Genomic DNA, 26225 nt, shown 5'->3' with positions numbered 1-26225 from the left:
TGTGGATGTGTGTGCGTGACAGTTAAAGCACTGTGGGTGTGTGTCTCTATGTACGTGACTCCCTGCGGTCATAAAAGTCCATCTCCCTTCCAGACCACAGTTATCCAGTTACAAATGTTGAGACCCCCACCCAAACATTCTCTGGGGAATTTCCACTCAGCATTAACTCCTCTCTGTTTTACTTTCACAGTTCAAGTGGGGGAGGGGTCTCCTACAATCTACTCCTAAGTTCATGACACAGTGAGGCCTTTATTATATTGAGGGCAGTGTCAGTGTCTCTACAATAGTTCTACATTCTATGTTAACACATTTCTAAACTCTAAAATAAGCTAAACATTCCTACATGGCTCAGTAAAGGCCAGGCTAGTTCACAGGTTAAATAAAGGGGAGGGCATCGACCTCCCCCTCTGCACACACCATCACTGTTTTGTAGCCTTCGACAGTGTCAGCACGACTGTGTCGCATATTGTTCCATTTATGACAAACTGCGATAGAAAATACAAATTCTTACAAACATTGTGTTTTTAAAGCTACTTGTGAAACAAAAACAGTGCAATAGATGCAAGCGTGCCAGTTGTTGACCCTGTAGTGCAGCTGACATGATGGACCGCTATAAGAAGGGGTTTGTGGAAGAGCCTCCAGCTGGATACTGCGCAGGTGGACCCGCATCCTAGAACGAAAAAGGGAAGCACGCAGTGAGACTGTGTACTAAGGTTCTTGTCCAGTGTTAACTGAGAAGAAAGTATGCTAGCTATATGGCTGTTCACCAGAGCAATGGGCTGGTTATTCAAAAAAACAAAAAAAACAAAAGAAACACCTCTCCGTGAATCGCTACCTTATCGTGGTGGAGTGGTTTGTGTGTCCCAGGGATCCCAGGGATCCCAGGGGCTATGTTGTCTGGGGACTTTTGCCCCCTGGTAGGGTCTCCCATGGCAAATTGATCCTGGGTGAGGCACCAGACAAAGAGCGAGACTTCAATGCTCATGTGGGTAACGAAAAACGAGACCTGGAGGGGCGTAATTGGGAGGAACGGCCTCCCTGATCTGAACCCGAGCAGTGTTTTGTTATTGGACTTCTGTGCAAATCACAGTTTGGCCATAACGAACACCTTGTTCGAACATAAGAGTGTCCATAAGTGCACGTGGCACCAGGACACTCTAGGCCGTAGGTCGATGATCGATTTTGTAATCGTATCACCAGACCTGCGACCATATGTTCTGGACAATCGGGTAAAGACGGGGGTGGAGCTGTCAACTGATCACCACCTGGTGGTGAGTTGGATCAGGTGGCGGGGGAGGACGCTGGACAGACTCGGTGCACCTAAACGCGTAGTGAGGGTGTGCTGGGAACGTCTAGCAGAGGCCCCAGTCCGCGTGATCTTCAACGCACACCTCCGGCAGAGCTTCAACAGCATTCCGAGGGAGACTGGGGACATTGAGTCCGAATGGACCATGTTCAGCGTCTCCATTGCCGAAGCTGCTGCATTGAGCTGCGGCCGCAAGGTGGTTGGTGCCTGCCGTGGTGGTAATCCCCGAACCAAAAGGTGGACACTAGAGGTGAAGGGAGCCACCAGGCTGAAGAAGGAGTCCTATCGGGCTTGGTTAGCCTGTGGGACTCCGGAGGCAGCCGACAGGTATCAACAGGCCAAGCGGAATGCGGCTCGGACAGTGGCTGAAGCAAAAACTCGGGTGTGGGAGGAGTTTGGAGAGGCCATGGAAAAAGACTTTTGGACTGCCTCGAAGAGATTCTGGCAAACCGTCAGGCGTCTCAGGAGGGGAAAGCGGTGCTCTACCTGCACTGTGTATAGTGCTGGCGGACTGCTGCTGACGTCAACTGAGAAAATTGTCAGGCGGTGGAAGGAATACTTCGGGGACCTCCTTAATCCCACTGACACTTCTTCCGAGGAGGAAGCAGAGTCTGGGGTTGAGGGGAATGACCCGCCAATTTCCGGGGCCGAGGTCACAGAGGCAGTTAAACAACTCCTTGGTGGCAGAGCCCCTGGTGTTGATGAGGTCCGCCCCGAGTTCCTGAAGGCTCTGGACGTTGTAGGGCTGTCCTGGTTGACACGCCTCTACAATGTTGCGTGGAGATCAGGGGCAGTAGTAAGAGGGGAGACCGGAGGGTGTGTTCCAACTATAGGGGGATCACACTCCTCAGCCTCCCTGGAAAGGAGAGTTCCTTCCGCTAGTCAAACCTCGGATACAGGAGGAACAATGCGGTTTTCGTCCTGGTCGCGGAACACTGGACCAGCTCTTTATCCTCTCAAGGATACTTGAGGGTGCATGGGAGTTTGCCCAACCAGTCTACATGTGTTTTGTGGACTTGGAGAAGGCATTCGACCGTGTCCCTCGGGGTGTCCTGTGGGAGGTGGTGTCTGGCCCATTGCTATGGGCCATTCGATCCCTATACAACCGTTGCAAGAGCTTGGTTCGCATTGCCGGCAATAAGTGAGACTCGTTCCCGGTGGGTGATGGGCTCTGCCAGGGCTGCCCTTTGTCTCCGGTTCTGTTCATAATTTTTATGGACAGGATTTCTAGGCGCAGCCAAGTGGCGGAAGGCTATCACTTTGGTGGCCTCAGAATCTCATCTCTGCTTTTTGCGGATGATGTGGTTCTGGTGGCTTCATCAGGTGAGGGCCTCCAGCTCGCACTGGAACGGTTCGCAGCCGAGTGTGAAGCAGCGGGAATGAGGATTCTCATGGGGTTCTCAGCCGGAAAAGGGTGGAGTGCCCACTCTGGGTCGGGGATGAGTTCCTGCCCCAAGCGGTGGAGTTCAAGTATCTCGGGGTCTTGTTCACGAGTGATGGGAGAAGGGAGCCGGAGATCGACAGACGGATTGGGGCTGCGGCTGCAGTGATACGGACGCTGCACCGGTCCGTCGTGGTGAAGAGGGAGCTGAGTGTAAAAGCGAAGCTCTCAATTTATCGGTCGATCTACGTCCCTACCCTCACCTATGGCCACGAGCTGTGGGTAGTGACTGAAAGAACGAGATCGCGGATACAAGCAGCAGAAATGAGCTTCCTCCAAAGGGTGGCTGGCCTCTCCCTTAGAGATAGGGTGAGAAGTTCGGCCATCCAGGAGGGGCTCACAGTAGAGCCGCTGCTGCTCCACATCGAAAGGAGCCAGTTGAGGTGGTTCGGGCATCTGACAAGGATTCCTCCTGGGCGCCTCCTGGGTGAGGTGTTCCAGGCATGTCCCACTGGGAGGAGGCCCCAGGGCAGACCCAGGATACGCTGGAGAGATTATATCTCTCGGCTGGCCTGGGAACGCCTTGGTGTTCCCCCGGATAAGCTGAAGGAGGTTGCTGGGGAGAGGGAGGTCTGGGCCTCTTTCCTTAGGCTGCTGCCCCCGCGACCCGGTGTTAAGGTTCTAATATTGAGGAAGGAGAGTACAAACAGCCATGGTCCCGAACTTGGTCAAACAATTGATTTTAATGAAATACACGCGTGGGAAGATCACTCTGTTCGCAGACAGGAATTGATCTTCGACTTAATCAAAGCATAAGCAGATATTTATACCATCAGGGTTTGACTTTAATGACGCCCCGCCAACGTCAGATACATTTCATACATAGGTCAGATCAAAACCACAATGACTTTTAACACAGTTTAAAAGAACATTATCTCTGTCTCGTCTGGAACACGAGCCCCACATCCTGCAAGAAACTGTTCCTCTTTTGCAGAGACAAACATGACTAACCTCTCACCTATAAATGAGTCTAACTAATGTGTGTGTGTGTGTGTGTGTGTGTGTGTGTGTGTGTGTGTGTGTGTGTGTGTGTGTGTGTGTGTGTGTGTGTGTGTGTGTGTGTGTCGACCTTACATGCTCTCTCAATTCATCCGTTGCACTTCTGACCTTTTACCAGGACAGAGGCTCATCCTTATGTGTAATAACCTAACTGAAACTATATGTACTATGTTGAATAAATGTTATAATCAGGAACCTCTACTAAAAGCTTAATCAAAGAATATAAAAGTATAAAAGACCATTTGAATAACCTAGTTATTCACATAGCCTCGTCCAAACAGCTCCTCAGAATAACCTGCACTTAGACTTTGCTTTCGGTTTCACTTCTGTAAAAGGCACACTCTGCAAACCTGCAATTTCCTGTCAGCCTGTGGCTCAGTCTTTCTGAAAGACACACTGTTTAAACATCTGAATGCAATATCAATACTGTAGATTATATTATTAATGCAATGGTAATGATGATAATTACTAACAATATCAGTAAAATAATTTCCCTGCTCTCCACACCGGCCTCGGATAAAGCGGATGAAGATGGATGGATAGATGAACAAACAAACAAAAAAAACAAAGCCATCCCTTACAATAAAATCTACACAAAGAACTGAAGTCTCTTTATTTATTTTTGTGTCAAACACAGATCAAAAGTGCTGTGCAAAAGTCTCGAGCCACCTCGTAGTATTTTATTCTATTGCATATAGTTTTTTATTCTTTTTATCTTCTCCTATACCTTTTTTCTTTCATTTGTGTTGTTCTAACTTTGCACTGTCTACTTTCTGCTGTGACACAACAAATTTCCCATGTGTGGGACTAATAAAGCTTTATCTTATCTATCTTATCAACAGGTGCAGGAGGTTATTCAAATGTGAAACACTTTTCCTGTGACACACAGGAAAATACAGCATGAGTCAATAACTGTTTGTACAGGTTCTAATATACCAAAGTCAAAATTTTGTATCACCACCTTTATTCTTCAACACAGACTAAACCCTCTTTGGTAGCTTTCTAGTAATTACGTTAACTAGTCATGAGGAATAGTTCTCCAGGCTTCTTGAAGGACATTCGAAGCTCTTCTTTGGATGTTGGCTGACTTTTGTTCTGTTTTCTGTCAAAATGATTCCACACTACTTCAATAATGTTATGGCCCGGGCTCTGGGGAGGCCAATCCATGACTGATAGTGTTCCACTGCGTGGTTTTCCATTCAGATTTGCTTTTGGCAGTGTGTTTAGGATCATTGTCATGGTGACAAATATAGCAGCACAGTGGTTCAGAAGGTCCTGAGTTCGACTCCACTATCTGTGTGGAGTTTGCATATTCTCCCCATGTTTGCATGAGTTATTGGTGTGAGTATGAATGGTTGTCTCTCCATGTTAGCCCTGTAAAAGCCTGGCTGCCTCTCACGGGTAGCCGGGGTAGGCTCCAGTCTCCACAGCGTCTTACAGATGTCTGTATACACAGTGGAACCCTCTCCTGACTTTTTTGAACATACTGCTTCCTGAAGAATGGCTTCTTGTCGGCCACCCTTCCACTAAGACTATTTCTGATGGATCAACTGAAGCGTCAGATGATGAGGGTCAGCTCTCATGTCTTGTGTCAGCTCTTGTTGGATTTTAAAAAAGAGAAAAGAAAAAAAAAGAAATCCATTTCTTAACAGCATGACTTTCATTATACTTTTTGTCTTATTTTTTTTGTCCTAACACATACACAAATGCCATTTTATGTCTATCAAACTATGTTTTTATTGGCATTTTTCACAGATTCAACTAAATAATCTGTTCTGGTTCATTCCCAAGTTGTCTGCTATGTGTAGAAACACTGGGTCATGCATTGAGTTAGTCACCTTTTTTATACTTGAATGATTGACAGGTCAAGTGGCTTAAACAAACATCTGAAAATGTTCAGGCACAAGAACTGAACTGAAGATGCCCAGCTGCTTAGAAGCAAGATATTACAGTGGCTTGCAAAAGTATTCGGCCCCCTTGAACTTTCCCACATTTTGTCACATTACAGCCACAAACATTAATCAATTTTATTGGAATTCCACATGAAAGACCAATACAAAGTGGTGTACAAGTGAGAAGTGGAACAAAAATCATACATGATTCCAAACATTTTTTACAAATAAATAACTGCAAAGTGGGGTGTGCGTAATTATTCAGCCCCCTTTGGTCTGAGTGCAGTCAGTTGACCATAGACATTGCCTGTTGAGTGCTAATGACTAAATAGAGTGCACCTGTGTGTAATCTAATGTCAGTACAAATACAGCTGCTCTGTGACGGCTAGTGATGGGCAGATGAAGCTTCATGAAGCACTGAAGCTTTTCATCCAATTGGTTCATCCCAGCGCAAAGCTTCTTGAAGCTTTATTTGCTCTAGTAGGACACCTACTGGACGTAAAAATATTAGTTGGCATGAATTTGAAGAGTGTGGCCTTTTGCACACAGCCTGTAAATGTCAACAACAAAAGGAGTGTGTAAAACATGTATATTGTAGTGATGGCAGTATACTGTGTATATTTATACTGGCAGTATGGAAAATGATTATTTGGAAATGCTTAAAATGGAAATGATCATTTACTGTGAGGTGAGGTGTGGTTGGGGTGTGGACAGTAGTTGTGCTTTTGTAACGTTGAGGTATGGACAGCTACACACTGAGGCTTTGAGCCTCAGTCCTGCCTGTTCACATTTTATTCTGTAAAAACTAAATTTTCACTGCTTTTATGACCTTTTTATTGGGGAGAACATAGCTAGGATTTAATGATTTAACAAATCTTTTGAATCCTTTGTCCTCCACAATGTTAAATGGCTGGGAGTCCTCAATCACCATGCTAACCAGGTCTTCATCTATTTGAGATTGTTCTCCTGAGGAAAGACAATAAAGACAAAGCACAAATATAAATATCACACACGTAACTTATAACAGTTGTATAATATTGTTATATCATTTAGTAACATTACTGCATGCTATATTATCATGGCATTTGATGGCTCACCTGGTCTTGCTCCACAATCGGTGTTCCCCTTATTCTCATGCAAAGCTCTGTAGTGCCTAAGCATGGATGAGGTGTTGTTGTTATATCCCAGCTCCCTGGCACATAGCAAACACTTCACCTTGTACAAAACTCAAGACAGCTTAACATAAATTGTATTGCACCATCAGTATTATGAAAATACATCTTCTGTAGAAATTTACATACCTTGTTGGGAGGAATAAGACCAAAGTGTTCCCACACAGGGGAGGACATCCTCCTCTTCTTAGCTGGCTCCATTCTCTCCTGACTTTCTCTCCTCACTCTCATAAACCTCCAAACTGTCTCCAAACTGTCTCCAAACTCTCACTAACCGCAACTCTCCATCAAACACCCACATTTTTGAATGAAGTCTGAGGGGTTTATATCGCTGTCATATCTCGCGGCAAAGTTCGAACCACTTCATGAACCAGTCATGTGGTACAGCCGGGCAGCGAGGCTTCAGACGTCATCATTTTCAGCTCCTCCCATAACGCTCCCTCAATTACTCGACACAAGCTTCGAAGCCTCGATACAGAATGTCACATCACTAGTGACGGCCTCAGAGGTTGTCTAAGAGAATATTGGGAGCAACAACACCATGAAGTCCAATGAACACAGCAGACAGGTCAGGGATAAAGTTATTGAGAAATTTAAAGCAGGCTTAGGCTACAAAAAGATTTCCCAAGCCTTGAACATCCCACGGAGCACTGTTCAAGCGATCATTCAGAAATGGAAGGAGTATGGCACAACTGTAAACCTACCAAGACAAAGCCGTCCACCTAAACTCACAGGCTGAACAAGGAGAGCGCTGATCAGAAATGCAGCCAAGAGGCCCATGGTGACTCTGGATGAGCTGCAGAGATCTACAGCTCAGGTGGGGGAATCTGTCCATAGGACAACTATTAGTTGTGCACTGCACAAAGTTGGCCTTTATGGAAGAGTGGCAAGAAGAAAGCCATTGTTAACAGAAAACCATAAGAAGTCCCATTTGCAGTTTGCCACAAAGCCATGTGGGGGACACAGCAAACATGTGGAAGAAGGTGCTCTGGTCAGATGAGACCAAAATGGAACTTTTTGGCCAAAATGCAAAACGCTATGTGTGGCGGAAAACTAACACTGCACATCACTGTGAACACACTATCCCCACTGTCAAATATGGTGGTGGCAGCATTATGCTCTGGGGGTGCTTCTCTTCAGCAGGGACAGGGAAGCTGGTCAGAGTTGATGGGAAGATGGATGGAGCCAAATACAGGGCAATCTTGGAAGAAAACCTCTTGGGGTCTGCAAAAGACTTGAGACTGGGGCGGAGGTTCACCTTCCAGCAGGACAACGACCCTAAACATAAAGCCAGGGCAACAATGGAATGGTTTAAAACAAAACATATCCATGTGTTAGAACAGCCCAAAGTCCAGGTCTAAATCCAATCGAGAACCTCTGGCAAGATCTGAAAACTGCTGTTCACAAACGCTGTCCATCTAATCTGACTGAGCTGGAGCTGTTTTGCAAAGAAGAATGGGCAAAGATTTCAGTCTCTAGATGTGCAAAGCTGGTAGAGACATACCCTAAAAGACCAGCTGATGTAATTGCAGCAAAATGTGGTTCTATAAAGTGTTGACTCAGGGGGCTGAATATTTACGCACACCCCACTTTTCAGTTATTTATTTGTGAAAAATGTTTGGAATCATACATGATTTTTGTTCCACTTCTCACGTGTACACCACTTTGTATTGGTCTTTCATGTGGAATTCCAATAAAATTGATTCATGTTTGTGGGGGCCGAATACTTTTGCAAGCCACTGTAAGAAATGAAAGATGAGTTAAGATTTTTGCACAGTACTGATCCAGGAGACTATAGCACATAGCCACCAGACTAACCAGAAAAGGGTTGCTAGAGACCATAGGTCCTGCCATTGCCTGCCCAAAAGGAGTTGCAACAGACTTGGCCTGGCCGAAGGCTGGAAATCCTCCACCTGAAAGACATAATGTGATTTCAACTGTTACATGATGGACATGGATCGCTCTCTCTCTCTCATTTATCTATCTAGCTTGCTCTATATTATTTTCATATAGCTATAAATATAATTAAAACAATAATAATATTACCAAATCAAATAAGACCTCTTCCGTCAGGGTTAATAAAGTGAACCAAATATTACATGAAGAAAAGTCTTCAACATTTTATAGACGACCACTTGACAACTACAGCTCAAATCTCACCATAGCCATTATTGTCTACATGACACACACCGTTGGGTTGCTGGGGATACGCGGGAGGCTGAGGGAAGGGAGCCTGACCAGGAAAGGGTTGCTGGAACGTTCCACTAAAGCTGGTGGGGAGGTTGAAGGCTGCAGTATTCCCAAATCCAGCTGGCATACTCATGGAGCCTGTGCCAAATGGTGCTGCAAAATAGCAGAACAGCAACATTTAGGAACCAACAAAAGCTCAACACATAATAGGCAAAATTTGGTTTGATCTATTGCTGCGATTCTGTAACCCAGTGTGACTCATTTTGGGCAAAAACGTCTACAATTCAGTATTGTGTGTCGTGCTGGGATTGTCAGAATCTCAGTTTTGTTTTGTTTTTTATTTGGATAGTTTAAACACATGCAATAACAGTGTCTGCACACAAGCTGTAGAAAAAAAGAAAAGAGGGAGTCAGAATCAGACGTTTAGTGGCAGTGTCTGATCTCTGGTGAACACACAGGAGCAACAGCTGGGACCAAAATGTGTCAGACAGCCAGCTAAAAACCAAGCAATTCTATCAGTGATTTAAGAAAAACAAAATAAAACATACACACATAGTTTACAGCTGATAAAGTGATACAGGCTACAGTATTTGACCACAATAATATGAAAAATAACATTTGATGCATGACAAGAAAGAAAATTATGAACTGAACTTTAAACAAGCACTAATAAGATAAGATAAGATAAGATAACCTTTATGCACTGGGGTTGTTGGACAGTCAAAAGGATTGAATCAAAGAATAAATACAGTACACAACTGTACAGAATAGAATAAAATAAAATACTATATACAGTAGAATAAAATAAAATAAATATACAATAAGATAAAAATAGAATACAAATACAAATACTATATACAACTGAGTAAAAATACAACGATGACAGAAAGGATTATTGCACTTAGTGTTATTGCATACGTATGGATGTGTGTGCTTGATCAGTTAAAGTCTTTATTATGGAGTCTGACAGCAGTGGGGAGGAAAGACCTGCGAAATCTCTCCGTCCCACACCGTGGGTGCCGCAGCCTGCCACTGAAGGAGCTGCTCAGTGCTGTCACAGTCTGCTGCATGGGGTGGGAGATGTTGTCCAACAGGGATGACAGCTTAGCCGCCGTTCTCCTGTCACTCACCACCTCCACTGGGTCCAGAGGGCATCCTAGAACAGAGCTGGCCCTTCGGATCACCCTGTTCAGTCTCTTCCTGTCCCCAGCAGAGATGCTGCCGCCCCAGCAGACCACGCCATAAAAGATAGCAGAAGCCACAACAGAGTCATAGAAGGTCTTCAGGAGTGGGCCCTCCACTCCAAACGACCTGAGTCTCCGCAGCAGGTACAGCCTGCTCTGCCCTTTCCTGTAGAGGGCGTCTGAGTTATGAGTCCAGTCCAGTCTATTGTTCAGATGAACACCAAGGTACCTGTAGCTGTCCACAGCCTCAATGTCCATACCTTGGATGTTCAGTGGTTGCAGTGGAGAATGCTTGTGCCTGCGGAAGTCTACCACCAGTTCCTTGGTTTTACTGGCGTTGATCTGGAGGTAGTTCAGCTGGCACCAGTCCACAAAGTCTTGGGTCAGACCTCTGTACTCCTTGTCGTCCCCATCAGTGATGAGGCCGACTATTGCAGAGTCATCAGAGAACTTCTGCAGGAAGCACTGGGTGGAATTGTGGGAGAAGTCTGCAGTGTAGATGGTGAAGAGGAACGGAGCCAGAACCGTTCCCTGTGGGGCCCCCGTACTGCAGACGACCCTGTCCGACACACAGCCCTGAGTCCTCACATACTGTGGTCGGTCGGTGAGGTAGTCCAGGATCCAGGTAGTGAGGTGATGGTCCACTCCAGAGTTCACCAGCTTGTCCTTTAGAACCGAGGGAAGAATGGTGTTGAAGGCACTGGAGAAATCAAAGAACATGATTCTCACAGTGCTCCCAGCGGTCTCCAGGTGAGCGAGGGAACGATGTAGGAGGTGAATGACGGCATCATCCGCTCCAATGCCAGGCTGGTAGGCAAACTGAAGTGGGTCCAGTGATGAGCTTATTAGGCGCCGAAGCTGAGCCAGGACCAACCGCTCCAGGGTCTTCATCAGGTGGGATGTCAGAGCCACCGGCCTGTAGCTGTTGAGGTCCTTGGGGCGTGAAGTCTTTGGCACTGGTACAACACAGGAGGTTTTCCAGAGCTGTGGGACTCTTCCCAACCTCAGGCTCAGGTTGAAGAGGTGCTCCATCACCCCACACAGTTGGTCCGCGCAGGACCTGCACTGGACGAATGATATCAAATATGTAACAACGGGCCTGACAATGACGTGTGGCAATTTAACTGCGTCTCTATTACCCTGGGAATGTGAGTGTGGCTTTCTCGTCCATTCTGGTTGCCCATGCCCAGACAAGCATGTTCTTCAAGAGGGAAAGAAGGGCTGCAGCTGTAGACTGCCAGCAAGAGGGGCCACAGGGAGAAAAGGATTCAGTGACGGATAAGGATGGAGAAGGCTCGGGGAAAGGGAAGATGGAATATAATAGCAGTGCTGGCTACTGCAGCAGAGAAACTGTTCATCTGTTTTGGCAAAGCTTCAGGGAGTCCTACTCTTCCAGGCATTTATTTTCTTTCAATATTTTTTTTTAAATCACTAAGATGCTTTGAGTGCCCACTTGCATTTAATTAACACCTGGGATTACTACTAATTGGTCCAAATTTTTATAATGTATTCATAGGGTACTTCTTTTAAACAGTAGAAGTAGCTGTACAGTCATCATCATAATCTCTTGTAATAATTATCACCATTCAGACATTTAATCTACTGGTCCCTGTGGTGGGCTCTGGCCACAGCTGGCTACGTGCAGGTCTTAGACTACATCCAGCTTATGTGGGACCATATAGAGCCATCTGCCACATCATCCATCTACAACGGAGGAGTGGAGGCTGCATGCTCTCTTGTAGGTAAGATTGGTGTTAGAGCGGGTTATTTTAGATTAAAAATAATAATTACAAGATGTTCCAGTCAAACGACTGTAACAGCGTGAATGTGTCTACATCAGTCAGGGTGAAATACATATTGTTTGTTTTGGTCTGACCTCATTTATTAAAAGCAGACAAAGAGCGATTCAGAAGACCCTTATGAAGAGAACATCAAGGGAACAGTTTACCCTGCCGGGGATAGGGTTACCAGGGCCTCGCCCTGGAGCCAGGCCCGGGGAGGGTGCCCGAGGGCAAGCGTCTGGTGGCCGGGCCTTACGGTGTGTTCACACCGAACGCGATGGACGCGAATAGAGTGTCAGGTTTACATGTAAAGTCAATGGAAAGGCGCGATGACACGCGATTGCGGGTCCCGCGAAAATTCAGAAGCAGATTTGCGTCGTGAAAACGCCAAAACGTGTGAAACGCACGTCAGTGTAGCGCGTCTGCCGTGTTTGACGCGTGAATAAAACCACGCGCGTCAGTTTTTGTGTTGCATTTTGTGCATACGCGCGTTTTGCGTCTACCGCTCGAGTTGGAAAAATCTGAACTCCAGCGTCAAATCGCGCCGCGACAACCAATCAGGAGCCTGGTGACGTGGGTGTGACCTAGGTCAAAGGGGCAGATCCAGCCAAAGCCTTTCATACTTCAATGGAGGGGAAGGCTAATCAATGCAGTAGCAAACAACTCGGAGCTGTACGACACCAGCTGCTTTCTGTACCGAGACAGGAATAAAAAGGACTGAGCTTGGAGGAAGATATGTGAAGAGATCGGGCAACCTGGTAAGTTCATTCATTTCTCTTTTGAAATTTTTTACTGACCCGGGGAAGTTGCACAAAAGCTAGCAAGCCACCGCTATTTTCCCACTGAAGTACAAATACCGTTCTGCTTTTATCCATGTTGTCATTTAGGAATATATTTTATTGTTTATTAATAAACAGCACACAGTGGTCCCGCTGTTCATCCGTCACTGCTTCACTTTTTCGCTGATTTTTTTTATTGCACCGTACAGCATTGCATTCTGCAGCCTGATTGACAAATCTCCTTCGTGTCGTGTCTCCTGCGCTTGCCAAATTTATCACTTTTGGTTTTGATAACCATCACGTCCAATAGAAAAAACAGCACAAAAACACCCATAACTATGACCCTTATTCGGAAATACACACCTGCACCGCGAGGGAAAAAGGCGCACGAAAGTGGCGGGCAGATGAAGACAAACCGGGGCATAATAATACTTTTACGTTTTGCAATCTACAAAGGTTTGCACTTTGAGAATCAATTGTGAGAACTGTGACCAATGTTCATGTGTGTGGAGAAAACAGTGTATAAAGTGCGTGGCGAGGGGCTAGTTATTCTGAGAACCCCTGCTGCAATAAATGAGAGACCACTGTCTACTCTACGATTATTATATTCAACCTGTTAACATTTAATACTGTATTGATAGAACCAACTGATTCTGCAGCAGAGCAGTTGCTTCTCCTGGCTCCCCAGTCCCTGAGCTCCTGCTGCTGCACCCACAGGTATGTACAGCAAGCACTGATACCTTTTTAGTCGGTGGGATTGCCTTCTGATCACCTTTACTAAATATCTACAACCAATCTGATTATATCCTGTTTTTGTTTTTTTGTTTTTTTCAATGTTAAAATTAAAATCTAGTAGCAGTCTTCTCATTTCTTTGTGTTCTGTGCTGTTTTACAAGCCCACAGGGGAGGACGGCTCCGAGGCAGATGAGGGACGGGTCCCAGGACGGTCCATCGGCGCTGGAGCTGGCCATCCTGGTATCCCTGAAGAGTCCACACCAGTCTCCAATTGAGCATTTCCTCCTCAGCCTTGTTCCTGCTCTGGAGAGCAGCTGGTCCTTTTTATTCCTGTCTCTCTGTAAATTCTTATATTTTATATATTTATGTTTAATGTTTTTCGGTTTGAGAATTTTAATATTATTTCAAATAAATTTTTATAATGACTAATGTCTCAGTTCTACTACACAGCAAATGTTGGCACACGACTTGACACATGTAGAATTTATTTCATATTATACTAATGACAAAATATACTAATACAGTGGGATGCAAAAGTTTGGGCAACCTTGTTAATAGCCATCATTTTCCTGTATAAATCGTTGGTTGTTACAATAAAAAAAAATGTCAGTTAAATATCATACAGGAGACACACACAGTGATATTTGAGAAGTGAAAAGAAGTTTACTGGATTTACAGAAAGTGTGCAATAATTGTTTAAACAAAATCAAGCAGGTGCATAAATTTGGGCACCACAAAAAAGAACTTAAATAAATATTTAGTGTATATCAATGTGTGTGTCTCCTATATGATATATAGGGTGCCTTTGTCTGGACATGCTTCCCATCCAGAGCTGCACAGCACAGAGGAAAGTTCCAGCGCTCCTGGAATCCCTCTGTGATGGACCGCCAGTCTCCAGGTGAAGGCGCAGCCATGAAGTTGTCCACTAGACAGTCCCAGATGGCCGTCGCTGCCTGGGGGGTGATCTGGCTCACCGTGGACACACCGACTCTGTAACTGAATGCTTGGTCGTGAAGGAGTCCCCGGTGACAAGGAACCTGTACAAAATTGTTCAAAATTAGTATTATGTGTACTGCAGTTACAAAATACATTATTCAAATTCCAAAATACTTTTGTGATGTCAGATTTAAATCACAAAACTTAAATCTTACATAAAACATTTTGTAATTATAAGGATAATTACAAAATGTATATTAGATAATATCTAAAACAGTTGTGTTTTGTTTTAACTTTAACATATCATAATTTGATTGGCAGCAACTTTTGCCACTACAGTGTGCCAATCACTCACAATTCCTAAACATGTCAATCAGGTAGGAATGAAGTAAGACATTAATAGAAATAAAGAGTTGTATGTTGACATTTAGCCCTTTCCTTGCTTAAATCATTAATATTTTTGAAAAATTAATCTGTGATAAGACATAGCTTATCAAGATAGAACCATGTAACTAAAGATGAACCAAACTGTTCACAGTTTTATCTAACTCTGTTTTAATAAAGGCTGGTGAGCCCTGTTATAGAGTCTGACAGCTGCAGGGATTACAGTATATACAAATATTCAACTATCCCAGAATTAAACCAGTTCTAAATAAAAAGGAGTGAGTATCACTACAAAGGTTAACTCAGTGGTCCTAATGCTACAGTTTGATATCAGCAAACACCGAGCGCATACATTGATGTGACACCACAGCCATGGTATCATTGCAAACACTGATAACAGCATAAATCGAATTAAATCGGGACTTGATGAGAGCTTCTGAGTATCACCAGAAATATTATAAACAGTCGTCTCTGTACCACAGTTTGCTATCAGTAAACACCGACAGCATTCACTGTTAGCATACCACATCCATGTTAGTAGTGTATAAATGGATGGTTTAGCATATTAGCACAGGTATCAATAAAGGACTACCGTATTAAACACTTTTACTAACCTCAGGCAGACGGACAGGCGCTCTGCAGGTGGGATTTAGCGCCTGTAATTGGTGTCTAGGCGGGCAATGCTGGGACCGACGAGGGAAAGCAGGTCCTCAAACTGGCCGACAGTGATATCTCTGGAATTGGCCGTCATCCAGGCGCAGCTCCTGGAGCAAATGGTGAAACTCACCAAACTGCTCATGCCTCTGGAGGACCTGATGGACCCAGGTACGGCAAGGACGTCTTTTACGCCGCTGCTCTGCTCTCCACAGTACATAGAGAAGGGACACTCTCTCTTGAAGCGCTAGCTCGACAGCTGCCATCTTGCAAGGATACCGGTCTGGCACAACTTCCTCCCACATTTCTCCCACATTTCCGGTTCACGCACGTCAAAATATGATATTTTCACGCGCAATGGATTTTTCTTGGACACGCGTTGAGACGCGAATGTGCACGCGTCAAATTAGGGGCGTTTGGGGCGTTTTGTTTGCGTCCATCGCGTGAACACACCGTTAGTCCGGCCGGGCACAGCCCGAAGAGGAGACATGGGCCTATCCTCCCACAGGCCCACCACCCGCAGGAGGCGCCATAGGGGTCGGGTGCATTGTGTGCCGGGTGGCGGCCAGGAGCGGAGGCCCTGGCGGACTGATCCCCGGCTGCCAAGACTGGCAATAGGGACATGGAATGTCACCTCTCTGGTGGGGAAGGAGCCTGAGTTAGTGCGTGAGGTTGAGAGGTACCGGCTAGATATAGTCGGGCTCACCTCTACGCATGGCTTGGGCTCTGGAACCAGTGTCCTGGAGAGGGGCTGGACTCTGTTTCAGTCTGGAGTTGCCCCTGGTGAGAGGTGGCGGGCTGGGGTGGGTATTCTAATATCCCCTCGGCTTGCTGCCGGTACGTTGGGGTTTTTCCCGGTGGATGAGAGGGCTTGTTCCCTGCGCCTTAGGGTCGGGGAACGGGCCCTGACTGTCATCTGCGCTTATGCGCCGAATGGCAGTTCAGAGCACCCAGCCTTCTTAGAGTCCCTTCAATGCTCACGTGGGTAATGACAGCGAGACCTGGAGGGGCGTGATTGGGAGGAACGGCCTCCCTGATCTGAACCCGAGCAGTGTTTTGTTATTGGACTTCTGTGCAAATCACAGTTTGGCCATAACGAACACCTTGTTCGAACATAAGAGTGTCCATAAGTGCACGTGGCACCAGGACACTCTAGGCCGTAGGTCGATGATCGATTTTGTAATCGTATCACCAGACCTGCGACCATATGTTCTGGACAATCGGGTAAAGACGGGGGTGGAGCTGTCAACTGATCACCACCTGGTGGTGAGTTGGATCAGGTGGCGGGGGAGGACGCTGGACAGACTCGGTGCACCTAAACGCGTAGTGAGGGTGTGCTGGGAACATCTAGCAGAGGCCCCAGTCCGCGTGATCTTCAACGCACACCTCCGGCAGAGCTTCAACAGCATTCCGAGGGAGACTGGGGACATTGAGTCCGAATGGACCATGTTCAGCGTCTCCATTGCCGAAGCTGCTGCATTGAGCTGCGGCCGCAGCTCAATGATCCAGATATCCTCCTGGAGCCAGGAGATCGGTTCATACAGAGGTGTGCAGTTTCAACACGTTCTCACTCCCAACTCGTCAAACGTGTGACGCATGGTCAGGCTCCCTCTGCTGCACTTATGGACGCGCAGGGTACCCCCCTCGCGTCGGGAATTGACGTGAAGGGTCCTCCGATTGAAGAGATTGCCGCGGAAGAGCCTGTTGTCCGTATATTTATATATTTCCGAAATCACTTTGTAGTGACGTATACTGAACACAATAAATTATATAATGTAAACAACTACCTGAAAAACAGGTAGAACAATACTTTTGTATCGTTTATTGCATTTATGGAGGGAGTGGTGTATGCTGGGTAATGGCACAGCTAGCTACTGGGTGACTTTATTTACCCGCTTCGGCTGTTATCAGTCCATACAATGGGCGTTATTAGCACAAATCAGTCCCATAGATATGGGCCATCTCCTGCTAGATTGTTCAGAAGGTTGTTCTCATCCATCCAGATGGAGGATCACTAACAGGAGCGTGGAAGACTCCAGAATCCACTCTGGCTGGAATCCGGTGGATATGCAGTGTGTACAGGTAAGACCATTTAAACGGACAGCATTTATAGAATGACTATTGAAAGTCAGCGAGTGTCAGTAATGTTAATGTGGTTATGTTAGTAATACACCGAGTGCTAATATAACAGCTTTAAGATGCATTTGTAGATGTTATTACGTGTTTTACCGTCTTTATGGTGCTAGCTTAAAGTTACGGTGTAAACGTTAGCTTATATTGGAGTAAAGCTGTTACTGTTTAAACGATGTTAGCACAGAAATATTAGCTTCTGTCATGACTGATGAAGTTACTAGTTAATAAAGTTTTCAGTAAAGTGTTTAATCGCAGCCACAGACTGACAGCAAATATCTCGATTAGCTTCAGTGCATCTGTAATAAATATGTGCAAGTTTCAGTGCTTCGTTTAAACTGTATGATACTTATACTGACCCAGGGTCAGTGTAAAATACAATCCTAGCTGTGTGAACAAAGCCTGGCTCCTTTAATCCTGCATGACAAACCTCAGGATGCAGGTTATTATTACTCTTTCCTGCTGGCACACCTGTCACACCTGAGAGTCAGCTAGAAACTTACAGTGACGTGGACATCATGCAAAGACTGCCAGACTCTGTAATACTGTAAATGATCAGTGACTCAGGTTATCACTAAACTTTAAACGGCACCTCTGTGTCTCTGTGTGCTGAACATCTAGGATTGAGTCAGGCTGCATCAGCTGAAGCTGTTATTTGTATATATCAGTATTTTTTATTCAGGTGTGGGGAAAATACGTAAGACTGCAGTGAAGCGATGCACCAGATTAATCCCTGGCCAAAGGTATCGTACTTAAATCAGACTACTGATCCAGCCACATCAGCCTTTTGTGAGCTCTGTTTAAAGTTGACTAAAAGTGGACTGCAGGTTCCTGAGAGGTGGACTGTGAGCACAGAAACACATGTTCATACATACAGCTGCAGCAAACTTACATTAATTTTAAATAGATTTGTTACTCTGATGTCTGTCTCTGTGTTAGTCCTCTGACAGACTGGTGACCTGTCCAGGTGTGCTCTACCTATGACTACTGGGACAGGCTCTAGCCTCTGTAATAGAAATGTTCTGTTATTCTCATTTAAAGTATTTAAGTGCTTATGCATATGCTTAGTTGTGACACTGTTACTGTTCAGTGAAAGTTTCTAAAACTAGATGAACTTACTTCAGCGTCAGCAGTTTGAGAAAACAACTCCCTTTACAGGTGCTGATAAGGCCACAAAACAGCACAACCATTGATCCGTTAGGTTTCATAGCGAGACACGTGAAGTGTGGTAGGATCAGTTTGTAACTTCCTCCCTCTTCCTTGGAATGCATAAAGGAGGAGGAGCACCACTTCTGTGGCAGCGCTGACATGACTGAACTGTGATGTTTGATGTGTGTTGGCGCAGTAAATAAATAGCTTGATCACAGCTCTTTCTGTGTTTGCAGACTTTTATTATGTCTGCTACTTTGAAACGTGTGGAATATACGAGGCGCAGGTACACGGCCCACGGCAGGTTTTTATTGCAAAGGTTTTTTCACATTATTCACACGTTCACAGGTTTATGCTATTCACATAGACTGACAGCTCGTTCCCAGCTGACGTGTGTCGTTTTTTCATCCCGCCACCGCTCTCCGTCTCACTATAAAACAGGGGAGGGAAAACCATCGTCAGTCCATAACCACCATCAGCTGTTCTTACCGGCGTCTCCCGTACCGCCCCATTGAGCCCACTGCACCACTCTTCCTCTGCAGCCGCGCCCGGGGCCCCGCCTCCGCCACAAAACGCTTGGGCCGCTCTGCCCGCCACAGTTTCAAACTGGGAAACTCCACTGGCGGCATGTTATCTAATGTGTTAAACTAATTATTTTTTTTAAAAAGTAACGAGTCGAATTTTGCAAATGTAGCGGAGTAAAAGTACAGTTTCTTCTTCACAAATGTACTCAAGTAAAAGTAAAAAGTATCGCACAAAAAAGGTACTTTAAAAGTACATTTTTTTTCAAAAACTTACTCAAGTAAATGCAACGGAGTAAATGTAACTCGTTACTACCCACCTCTGCATTACAGTCACAGTTGTTGATGAAGCTGCACTGGGGCTGGACATCGTGACACAGGTACCTGCGTATTTGAATGGCAGCACACGGGGATTTAACAACAACTCAAAGTCAAGAACCCGATGGCCCCTTCAGCGTTCTGCTGCTTAACTGAAGCACTGAAATGTGAGGACAGAGTGACACCTGGTGGTTATCATTAGCTGTTCCACGCAGGTCTATTTGATGCAGGTGGTTCACTGCCATAGCATAGATAAAATAATTCTAGTAATGCTTAGGATTATGTGTCGTGTCTCTGCTCTGCAGTTTATCATCTACGGCAGCTACTATGCTGTCATATCGCTGCTCTTTTTGATCCGAGGAACCTACACCGCCTGTGTGAACAACCCTGTCCCCGGCACACGGAAGCCAAGGAACCTGAGTGTGTGGAGGAGGTGATTGCTGCAGAGCGTCTCTGACCTGTGTCAGTGCCTGACAGGTTTTTGGAAGATTGGAACTAATTTACCTTAAACAGCTGCAAATTAACTAACGAGAGCCTTGTAAATATGCTTTTCTTAAACACTACAAAGTGTAAACATTAAACGTTTATACACTGAAAAGCAAACATTTATGTGTTGTGTATTTTTGCTATCTGCAACCCAGACAGGAAGACAAACAACACAATAAAACAGTTACTTCTGATTGGTATTAAAGTCCAGAGTTTTGGGTGCTTACCTGTTTAATTTATCAACGTTTTATCTCAGCTTGTGCTCGAGTGTCACCCAAGATTGTGTTGCTCTTTGACCAGGTTGCTGATTAACAAAATGCCTAGAGAGTTGTGAGGTATTTTTCCCCCATCACACACTCACACATGAAACAGGAAAGCCAACATGGAGGCAGTGAAGAAGTGGAGATCAGACTGGAAGTATCCCACTATTCTGCTTTGCATTTATGGATTCTTCAGCACAGTTAAACCGCTGGAGCCTTTTCTCATCCCATTTTTGACAGGACCAGATAAGAATCTGACAACTGAGCAGGTATATATGGCATATAGCTAGAAAGGCTATAGTGTAATTCAATCAAAACAGACTTAGAAAAGAAATGATTTTCAGTTTTTCGGTCCTTATGGTGGAAAAAGTTGGTAACTTGCTCTTTTGTACATGCTGCAATGACAAATAATCACACACACATGCACACACAAGCTGGTGATTCATAGCAGAGAGAGAACCGGCATCTTTAAAAAATAAAAATATCTAAGTGATAAAAATCCAATCAAGATTCTAAAACCTTTAATCATTTGCTATAAAGTCATGCATTTCCTGCCTTTGATGAGTTTTTCCCTGACAGGTCAACAATCAGATTTTCCCAGTGTGGACATACTCCTATCTGTCCGTACTAGTGCCGGTGTTCCTTCTCACTGACTGGCTGCGTTACATGCCTGTAGTGGTGTTTCAGTGTGTTATGCTCTTCATCACCACCCCCCCCCCCCCCCCCTCCCACTGTGAACCTGAATTGAATATTCAGAAGACAGTTGTTTAAATCGTTCTACAAACCTGAGGTGTTGGTGTGTCCTTGGATTGTTGTGGTAATAATATTAGAGCCTGCAATCTTTCTTACTGAAACTCTACTATGAGTCATGTTACCTGAGATTAATTCTATGTTACCTGTCAGCCTGGAACGAATGTGCTGTGTGAAGGAAATTAAATTAAATCAGATCTGAACTGCGTACAGTTGAGGAACCTGTTCATATTATAGTGAAATATGAACCAGTGATTTTTTGATTGCTGATTCCAAGAGAGTCTTTGTGGAAATCCTGTTTGGCTTTTTGTTATTTTAATTCTCTTCTCTGTTTTCCAGAACAGTTCTCCACAGTCGCTGTCCACATGGGTCAGTGGGACCAAGAAGCACTCTGCTAATGTGGGACTCTGACCAGCAACATCCAGCAAGACCCAGACAGCGTTTTCTATCTCCCAGCTGGAGGTTTTGTTTGTCTGTGACTGGAGAGTCAGATTTTTGTTGAGCTTCACAGTTGCAGAGGTAAGTCAGTTTGCAGAGATCCCTCCCACCCTGGCTTTTATGTGCTAGATTTCTTATCTGAAAGAGTAATATTTCAGTGACTGCTGCTTATACCACAGGTTAATACACTCTACTGATCCCTGATAGGAGAATCATCAATTTTGGCAACAAAGAAGCCTGGTGGATGTTTGTTTACAGTCTGATGATGGGACATCATGCTCTGCATCTTCAAAGTTTGCCTCCTCATTATTATTCATACCCAGTAATGTGAAGTATGTTCATATCTGCTATAACTGAACCAACCTGGTGCTCTTCATTTATGGAGGCTGTTGAGTCTGAATGTTGGATGTTGTGTATCTCGTGTTCTCTGGGCTTTGTTGTCCTCAGTCTTTTTGCAGGATCAGAAAACAAAACCAGGAGGCGCGTAAATGTTTCTTCTCCATGATGTTTCTTCAAATGTTTCTTCTGGATGATGATAAGACTGACACGGGATGCCACCTTTGGTCTTGTGATGAAGCAAAGCTCAGGAAGAAGTGGGATTAAATGGTACCCACATGTGTGCTGCTGAGAAGGATGTACAGGGGCACCTGCAGCCAAATCCAAGCCTCAGGTTAGTTGTAGTTGCAGAACGCTACAGGACTGAGACAGCTGAGGCATCAAATGTTTGATTAAACGGATGAAAAAGAGAAGTTCTTCCCTATAATTATCACTTCTTAAAATCTGTAGCAACTTCAAGTCTGTCAGCGTGCTGAGCATGCTCAGAATGTGAGCATATATTTTGTTCAATATTGAATTTCTTTCAGTTGCAATTGTTAAATGAACAAATATATAATAAATATATAATATATATTATATAATAATATATATATATATATACTTATAATGGCAAACTAATTATACAAAAAAATATACATATATCTGTATTAGTTTTAATAAATTAATTTGACACCTGTATGAAAATACCATATTTATTCATACAGAATCAGTTTGGTATCATGTTTGCTGATTGTTGAAACTAAGAGCTGCTTTTGATCTGTTTAATCAAAGTACCAAAGTTGAGCTCTGATGTTTCTTCACCCCTGGTGTGTGATATGTGATCCTACTGCTGGCAGAGCAGAGCAGCAGTTTGTGCTCACAGATGGGGACGGTGGGGAGAGACGGTGGTGTTCCTCAGAAGAACACAGCAGTCACTTGCTGACTGATGCTCGTCTGCACTGCACAGAGGAAATCAACTGACCGAGGTTTGTCCAGTGACGTGTTATGAAATGTATATTGTTTTATGCTACAGTTATGTTTTTCTTGACAGAGGCTCTGCAGAGGTTAGACAAAGCAGAGAAAACATGTGCTTTACATTTTACTGTGATTTATTGAGATATTGTTGCCTGATGTTCAGCAGGAATGGAGAAATAGAATCAAAGGGAGATGTTTTTGCTGTTTTTGTAATGATGTAAGTAAATCTTCAATATTATTTATTTGCTTGGTTATATTAGGAGTGTTTCTGAGTGAGGGGGGAGGAGTCATCATCCAGGTAAAGTGACGTAGATCAGTGGATACACTTGTCTCCCCTTTAAAGGAGACGATCAGAGTCATCCTTAAATGTTAGTGCTTTCAAATACACAAACATTTTTAAAGGACAAAAATGAACATCCAACTTTGACTGTAACACAAAATAAATCTTTGCATGTGTGTTTTCAAACTCTCAGATGGGCAGCATATCAGTCTTGGACTGTCTAACCTGCAGCACTGAATGACCACCACACATGAGCATGTTCCTGCAACATTCAGCATCTGATCCTTCATCTGTGTGCTGCTGCTTTTGGTAAGTAGAGTTACCCAACTCCAGTAACTCTAAACACATCCATCCATTTCTGACGGCCTGGTTACTTCCTGTCAGTTACTTTAGAAACCATGTGGTCACCTGACCTAACACTGTTTCTTCTTCTTCCCCTTAATGTTCAAGTGTCACATGTCAAACAGCTGGAGAGGAAACTACACCAGTGTACTGGGATGTTTCAGCAACACGTGCCAGATGCTGTTCCTTCATGGTGACATCACCAGAGACAGCCCCGCCCACCTCAGGACCTCGCCATTGATCATGATGATTATAATGATGACAGCGAGCGGAACTAAGACTGTAAAAATCCACGACCAGAATGTTTCTTTCTAATTATTAATGAATACTGAGAGCCTCTTTCTGTGTTTTGTCTGTTTTGGGTTTTTACCTCATTTGTTACTAACAAAGTTCACAAACTCACACAGTTTACATTCTGTATGTTTCCATCTTTACCAGCCACACTCTAACTGCATTTAAGAAAATAATCCTTAGAAATCGTCGTTTTTCTCTTTTGTAATTGATGATAATTCAGTGAATATACTGCGCTGCTTCCTTTTATTGCGTCTCACATTGCTTTAAGTTTTTCAGTGTCCAGTTATTTTTTACTGCTGTTTGAATTCTCTGTATGTTTGACCCTGTAGACTGTTTGATGGACTGCTTGTCTTCCTGTTTGTTACCGCCGCCTGTTTTTTAATAAAGATTTGGATTTCTGACTTCAACACAGCCTCTGCGTGTCCTCCCTTTGTGTCCTCTTCCTCTGTGAATGTGTTGCATGTGTCACAGATTCATTTTATTAACAGCTTTTCCACAGTGAGTTGCATCAGCATTCATTCACAGCACATTTCAGAAGGATTCAGATTAATACAGTGATCTTACAGTCAGAATGATCCTGACAGAGTGCCACTGTAAATTATCTTTCATCAGGTCAATTTTAAAGTTCAGGAGCAGGAGTTATGAAGAATCATACTGGCATTAGGACTAATAATATGTACTTACAAAGTCAAAGTTTTTTAATTATGCTAGAATATTGGAAGACAATCAACTTTTAGTGTTTTCTGCATATTAATTATTCTGAAATAGAGACGTGACCCTCACTGTACAGAAGCACTAAACAACTGACAATCTAACAGACATCATTGGCCCGAGCTGTCATGCACAGTGAGTCTGATCCTTTGCTGTGAGAGTCTGACAAGCATGTTTCTGGTCAGTTTGGAAGAAATAATATCACAATGTTGATCTTTCTTTCCAATTGAATATGCTTTATTACAGTGTAATAGATTTGAAGAGATACCGGAAGGCCACCTCTTACAGCCGCAGTGTCCAGCTCCTGGGGTATACAGTAGGCTCCGTGTTGGGTCAGCTGCTTGTCAGCTTTGACCTCATGTCATACAACAACATCCTGGTGTTCACTCTGGTTCTCACTGCCATCGCTCTCCTCACTTCCTTCTTCTTGCCAATGCCACAGAAGAGCATGTTCTTTCATCAAAGACGTGGGAGACAGACTGCAGCAGAACAGTCAAACGCAATAAATGCATCACTGGAAGATGGAGGAGGTGAAATGGAGAGTGGAGAAGGAGAGCCTGATGCTGAGAAGCTTGAGGAATCTATCGTTACGCAGAGTTGCGGCCAAGTCCTCCTCCAGCTGTGGAGGGATTTCCGCCACTGCTATTCCTCTAGACAGCTGCTCTACTGGTCTGTGTGGTGGGCAATGGCTACCTGTGGGTATAACCAGACTGTCAACTATGTGCAGGTCAGTTATGAAGGCAGCATAAACAAAAATGTGAGCTGTAAAAGCATCTGAATCACTGCAGCAATCCAAATTGCTACTGGGGGCTGCTTTACAATGGGTTTACCTGCAGTGAACAAGTAGTGCCTTGTAGCTGCTGAAGCCTTCTCTTGTGTTAATAAAAGGCATTTTAGATATATATTTTAAACAGAAATAATTAAACACACACACATCCTTGAACAACCTAATGATACCCACACCATACTGCGCAGGTGCTGTGGGAGCATGTGCAGCCTTCTCAGAACTTCAGCATTTACAACGGAGGCGTGGAGGCAGTCTCAAACCTCTTAAGTAAGCAACATTAGATGGCATTTCCCCCCCTCCCTAAATCAAATGGAAGTTATCAGGGACACATAAGATTTCTCAGTACCTAATCAGCTGTCCTAATTTGTCTTATCCCACGTGTACATGCTTTCCAGGTGCAGCCACTGCCTACGGGATAGGCTTTACTGAGGTAAGATGGGAGCAGTGGGGAGAGCTGGCCCTGGGTGGTTTCTCTGGACTGAGTGCAGCTTCACTGTTCCTCATGACTTTCACTGGCAACATTTGGGTCTGCTACAGCGGTTACGTCGTTTTCAAGTCACTGTACATGATGCTGATAACTATAGCAATGTAAGAGTGTCAAGTCACATCAGGGTTATACTTTACCACAGTTTAGTTTGATTTTTATTGCAGATATAAGAGCAAAAAAGCTAAAAAAATAAAAATTAAAAAAAACCCTTCCCCAACCTTTAGATTACGACAAATTCTATGCTTGCAGGTATCAGATTGCAGCTGATCTCTCAATGGAAAGATATGCACTAGTCTTTGGGGCAAATACCTTTGGAGCACTGGCTCTACAGACGATTATCACGTCTGTTGTAGTTGACAGTAGAGGGCTAGGCCTGGCCATCATTCCCCAGGTAAGCCATCAGATCACAAAATATGTACAGCAGCACTGTTTATTTGTCCATTAGCGTCATTAACCTTTTAAACATGTACTCTTCTTTGCAGTTCACCGTGTATTCCAGCTACTTCTTGGTTATCTCTGTTGTTTTTTT

At 44.4% G+C, this 26225-nt stretch overlaps 1 protein-coding gene, 2 long non-coding RNA genes and 1 pseudogene across 4 annotated transcripts; 3 read left to right on the top strand and 1 right to left on the bottom strand.

Annotated features, from left to right (window-relative positions):
* Window positions 1-531: 531 nt before the first annotated feature.
* Window positions 532-9604, bottom strand: LOC120719469 (arf-GAP domain and FG repeat-containing protein 1-like). Of its 2 annotated transcripts, XM_040008655.1 has the most exons (3): window positions 8971-9432; window positions 8629-8723; window positions 532-670 (listed from the first exon to the last, which is right to left on the bottom strand). In XM_040008655.1, the coding sequence occupies exons 1-3, from the start codon at window positions 9176-9178 to the stop codon at window positions 611-613; spliced, it is 363 nt and encodes a 120-aa protein (XP_039864589.1). In that variant the 5' UTR covers window positions 9179-9432; the 3' UTR covers window positions 532-610. The 2 variants fall into 2 exon arrangements, 1 of the variants encoding a protein (XP_039864589.1); XR_005692696.1 differs by lacking the exon at window positions 532-670 and having other exon boundaries at window positions 8495-8723; window positions 9001-9604.
* LOC120719471 lies at window positions 883-17293 on the top strand. The gene is made up of 3 exons (XR_005692698.1): window positions 883-895; window positions 1912-1915; window positions 17008-17293. It is a non-coding gene; the product is annotated as an uncharacterized LOC120719471 (long non-coding RNA).
* Window positions 17294-20338: 3045 nt separating this feature from the next.
* LOC120719978 lies at window positions 20339-26149 on the top strand (annotated as a pseudogene).
* On the top strand, window positions 21311-24122 carry LOC120719470. The gene is made up of 7 exons (XR_005692697.1): window positions 21311-21586; window positions 21685-21837; window positions 21953-22175; window positions 22683-22806; window positions 23056-23163; window positions 23269-23384; window positions 23526-24122. It is a non-coding gene; the product is annotated as an uncharacterized LOC120719470 (long non-coding RNA).
* Window positions 26150-26225: the final 76 nt, after the last annotated feature.

The sequence above is a fragment of the Simochromis diagramma genome, unplaced genomic scaffold, assembly GCF_900408965.1.
Source record: "Simochromis diagramma unplaced genomic scaffold, fSimDia1.1 OVJJ01000344.1, whole genome shotgun sequence".
Classification (NCBI taxonomy): Eukaryota; Metazoa; Chordata; class Actinopteri; order Cichliformes; family Cichlidae; genus Simochromis; species Simochromis diagramma.
This window is presented reverse-complemented; position numbering and strand designations above follow the sequence as displayed.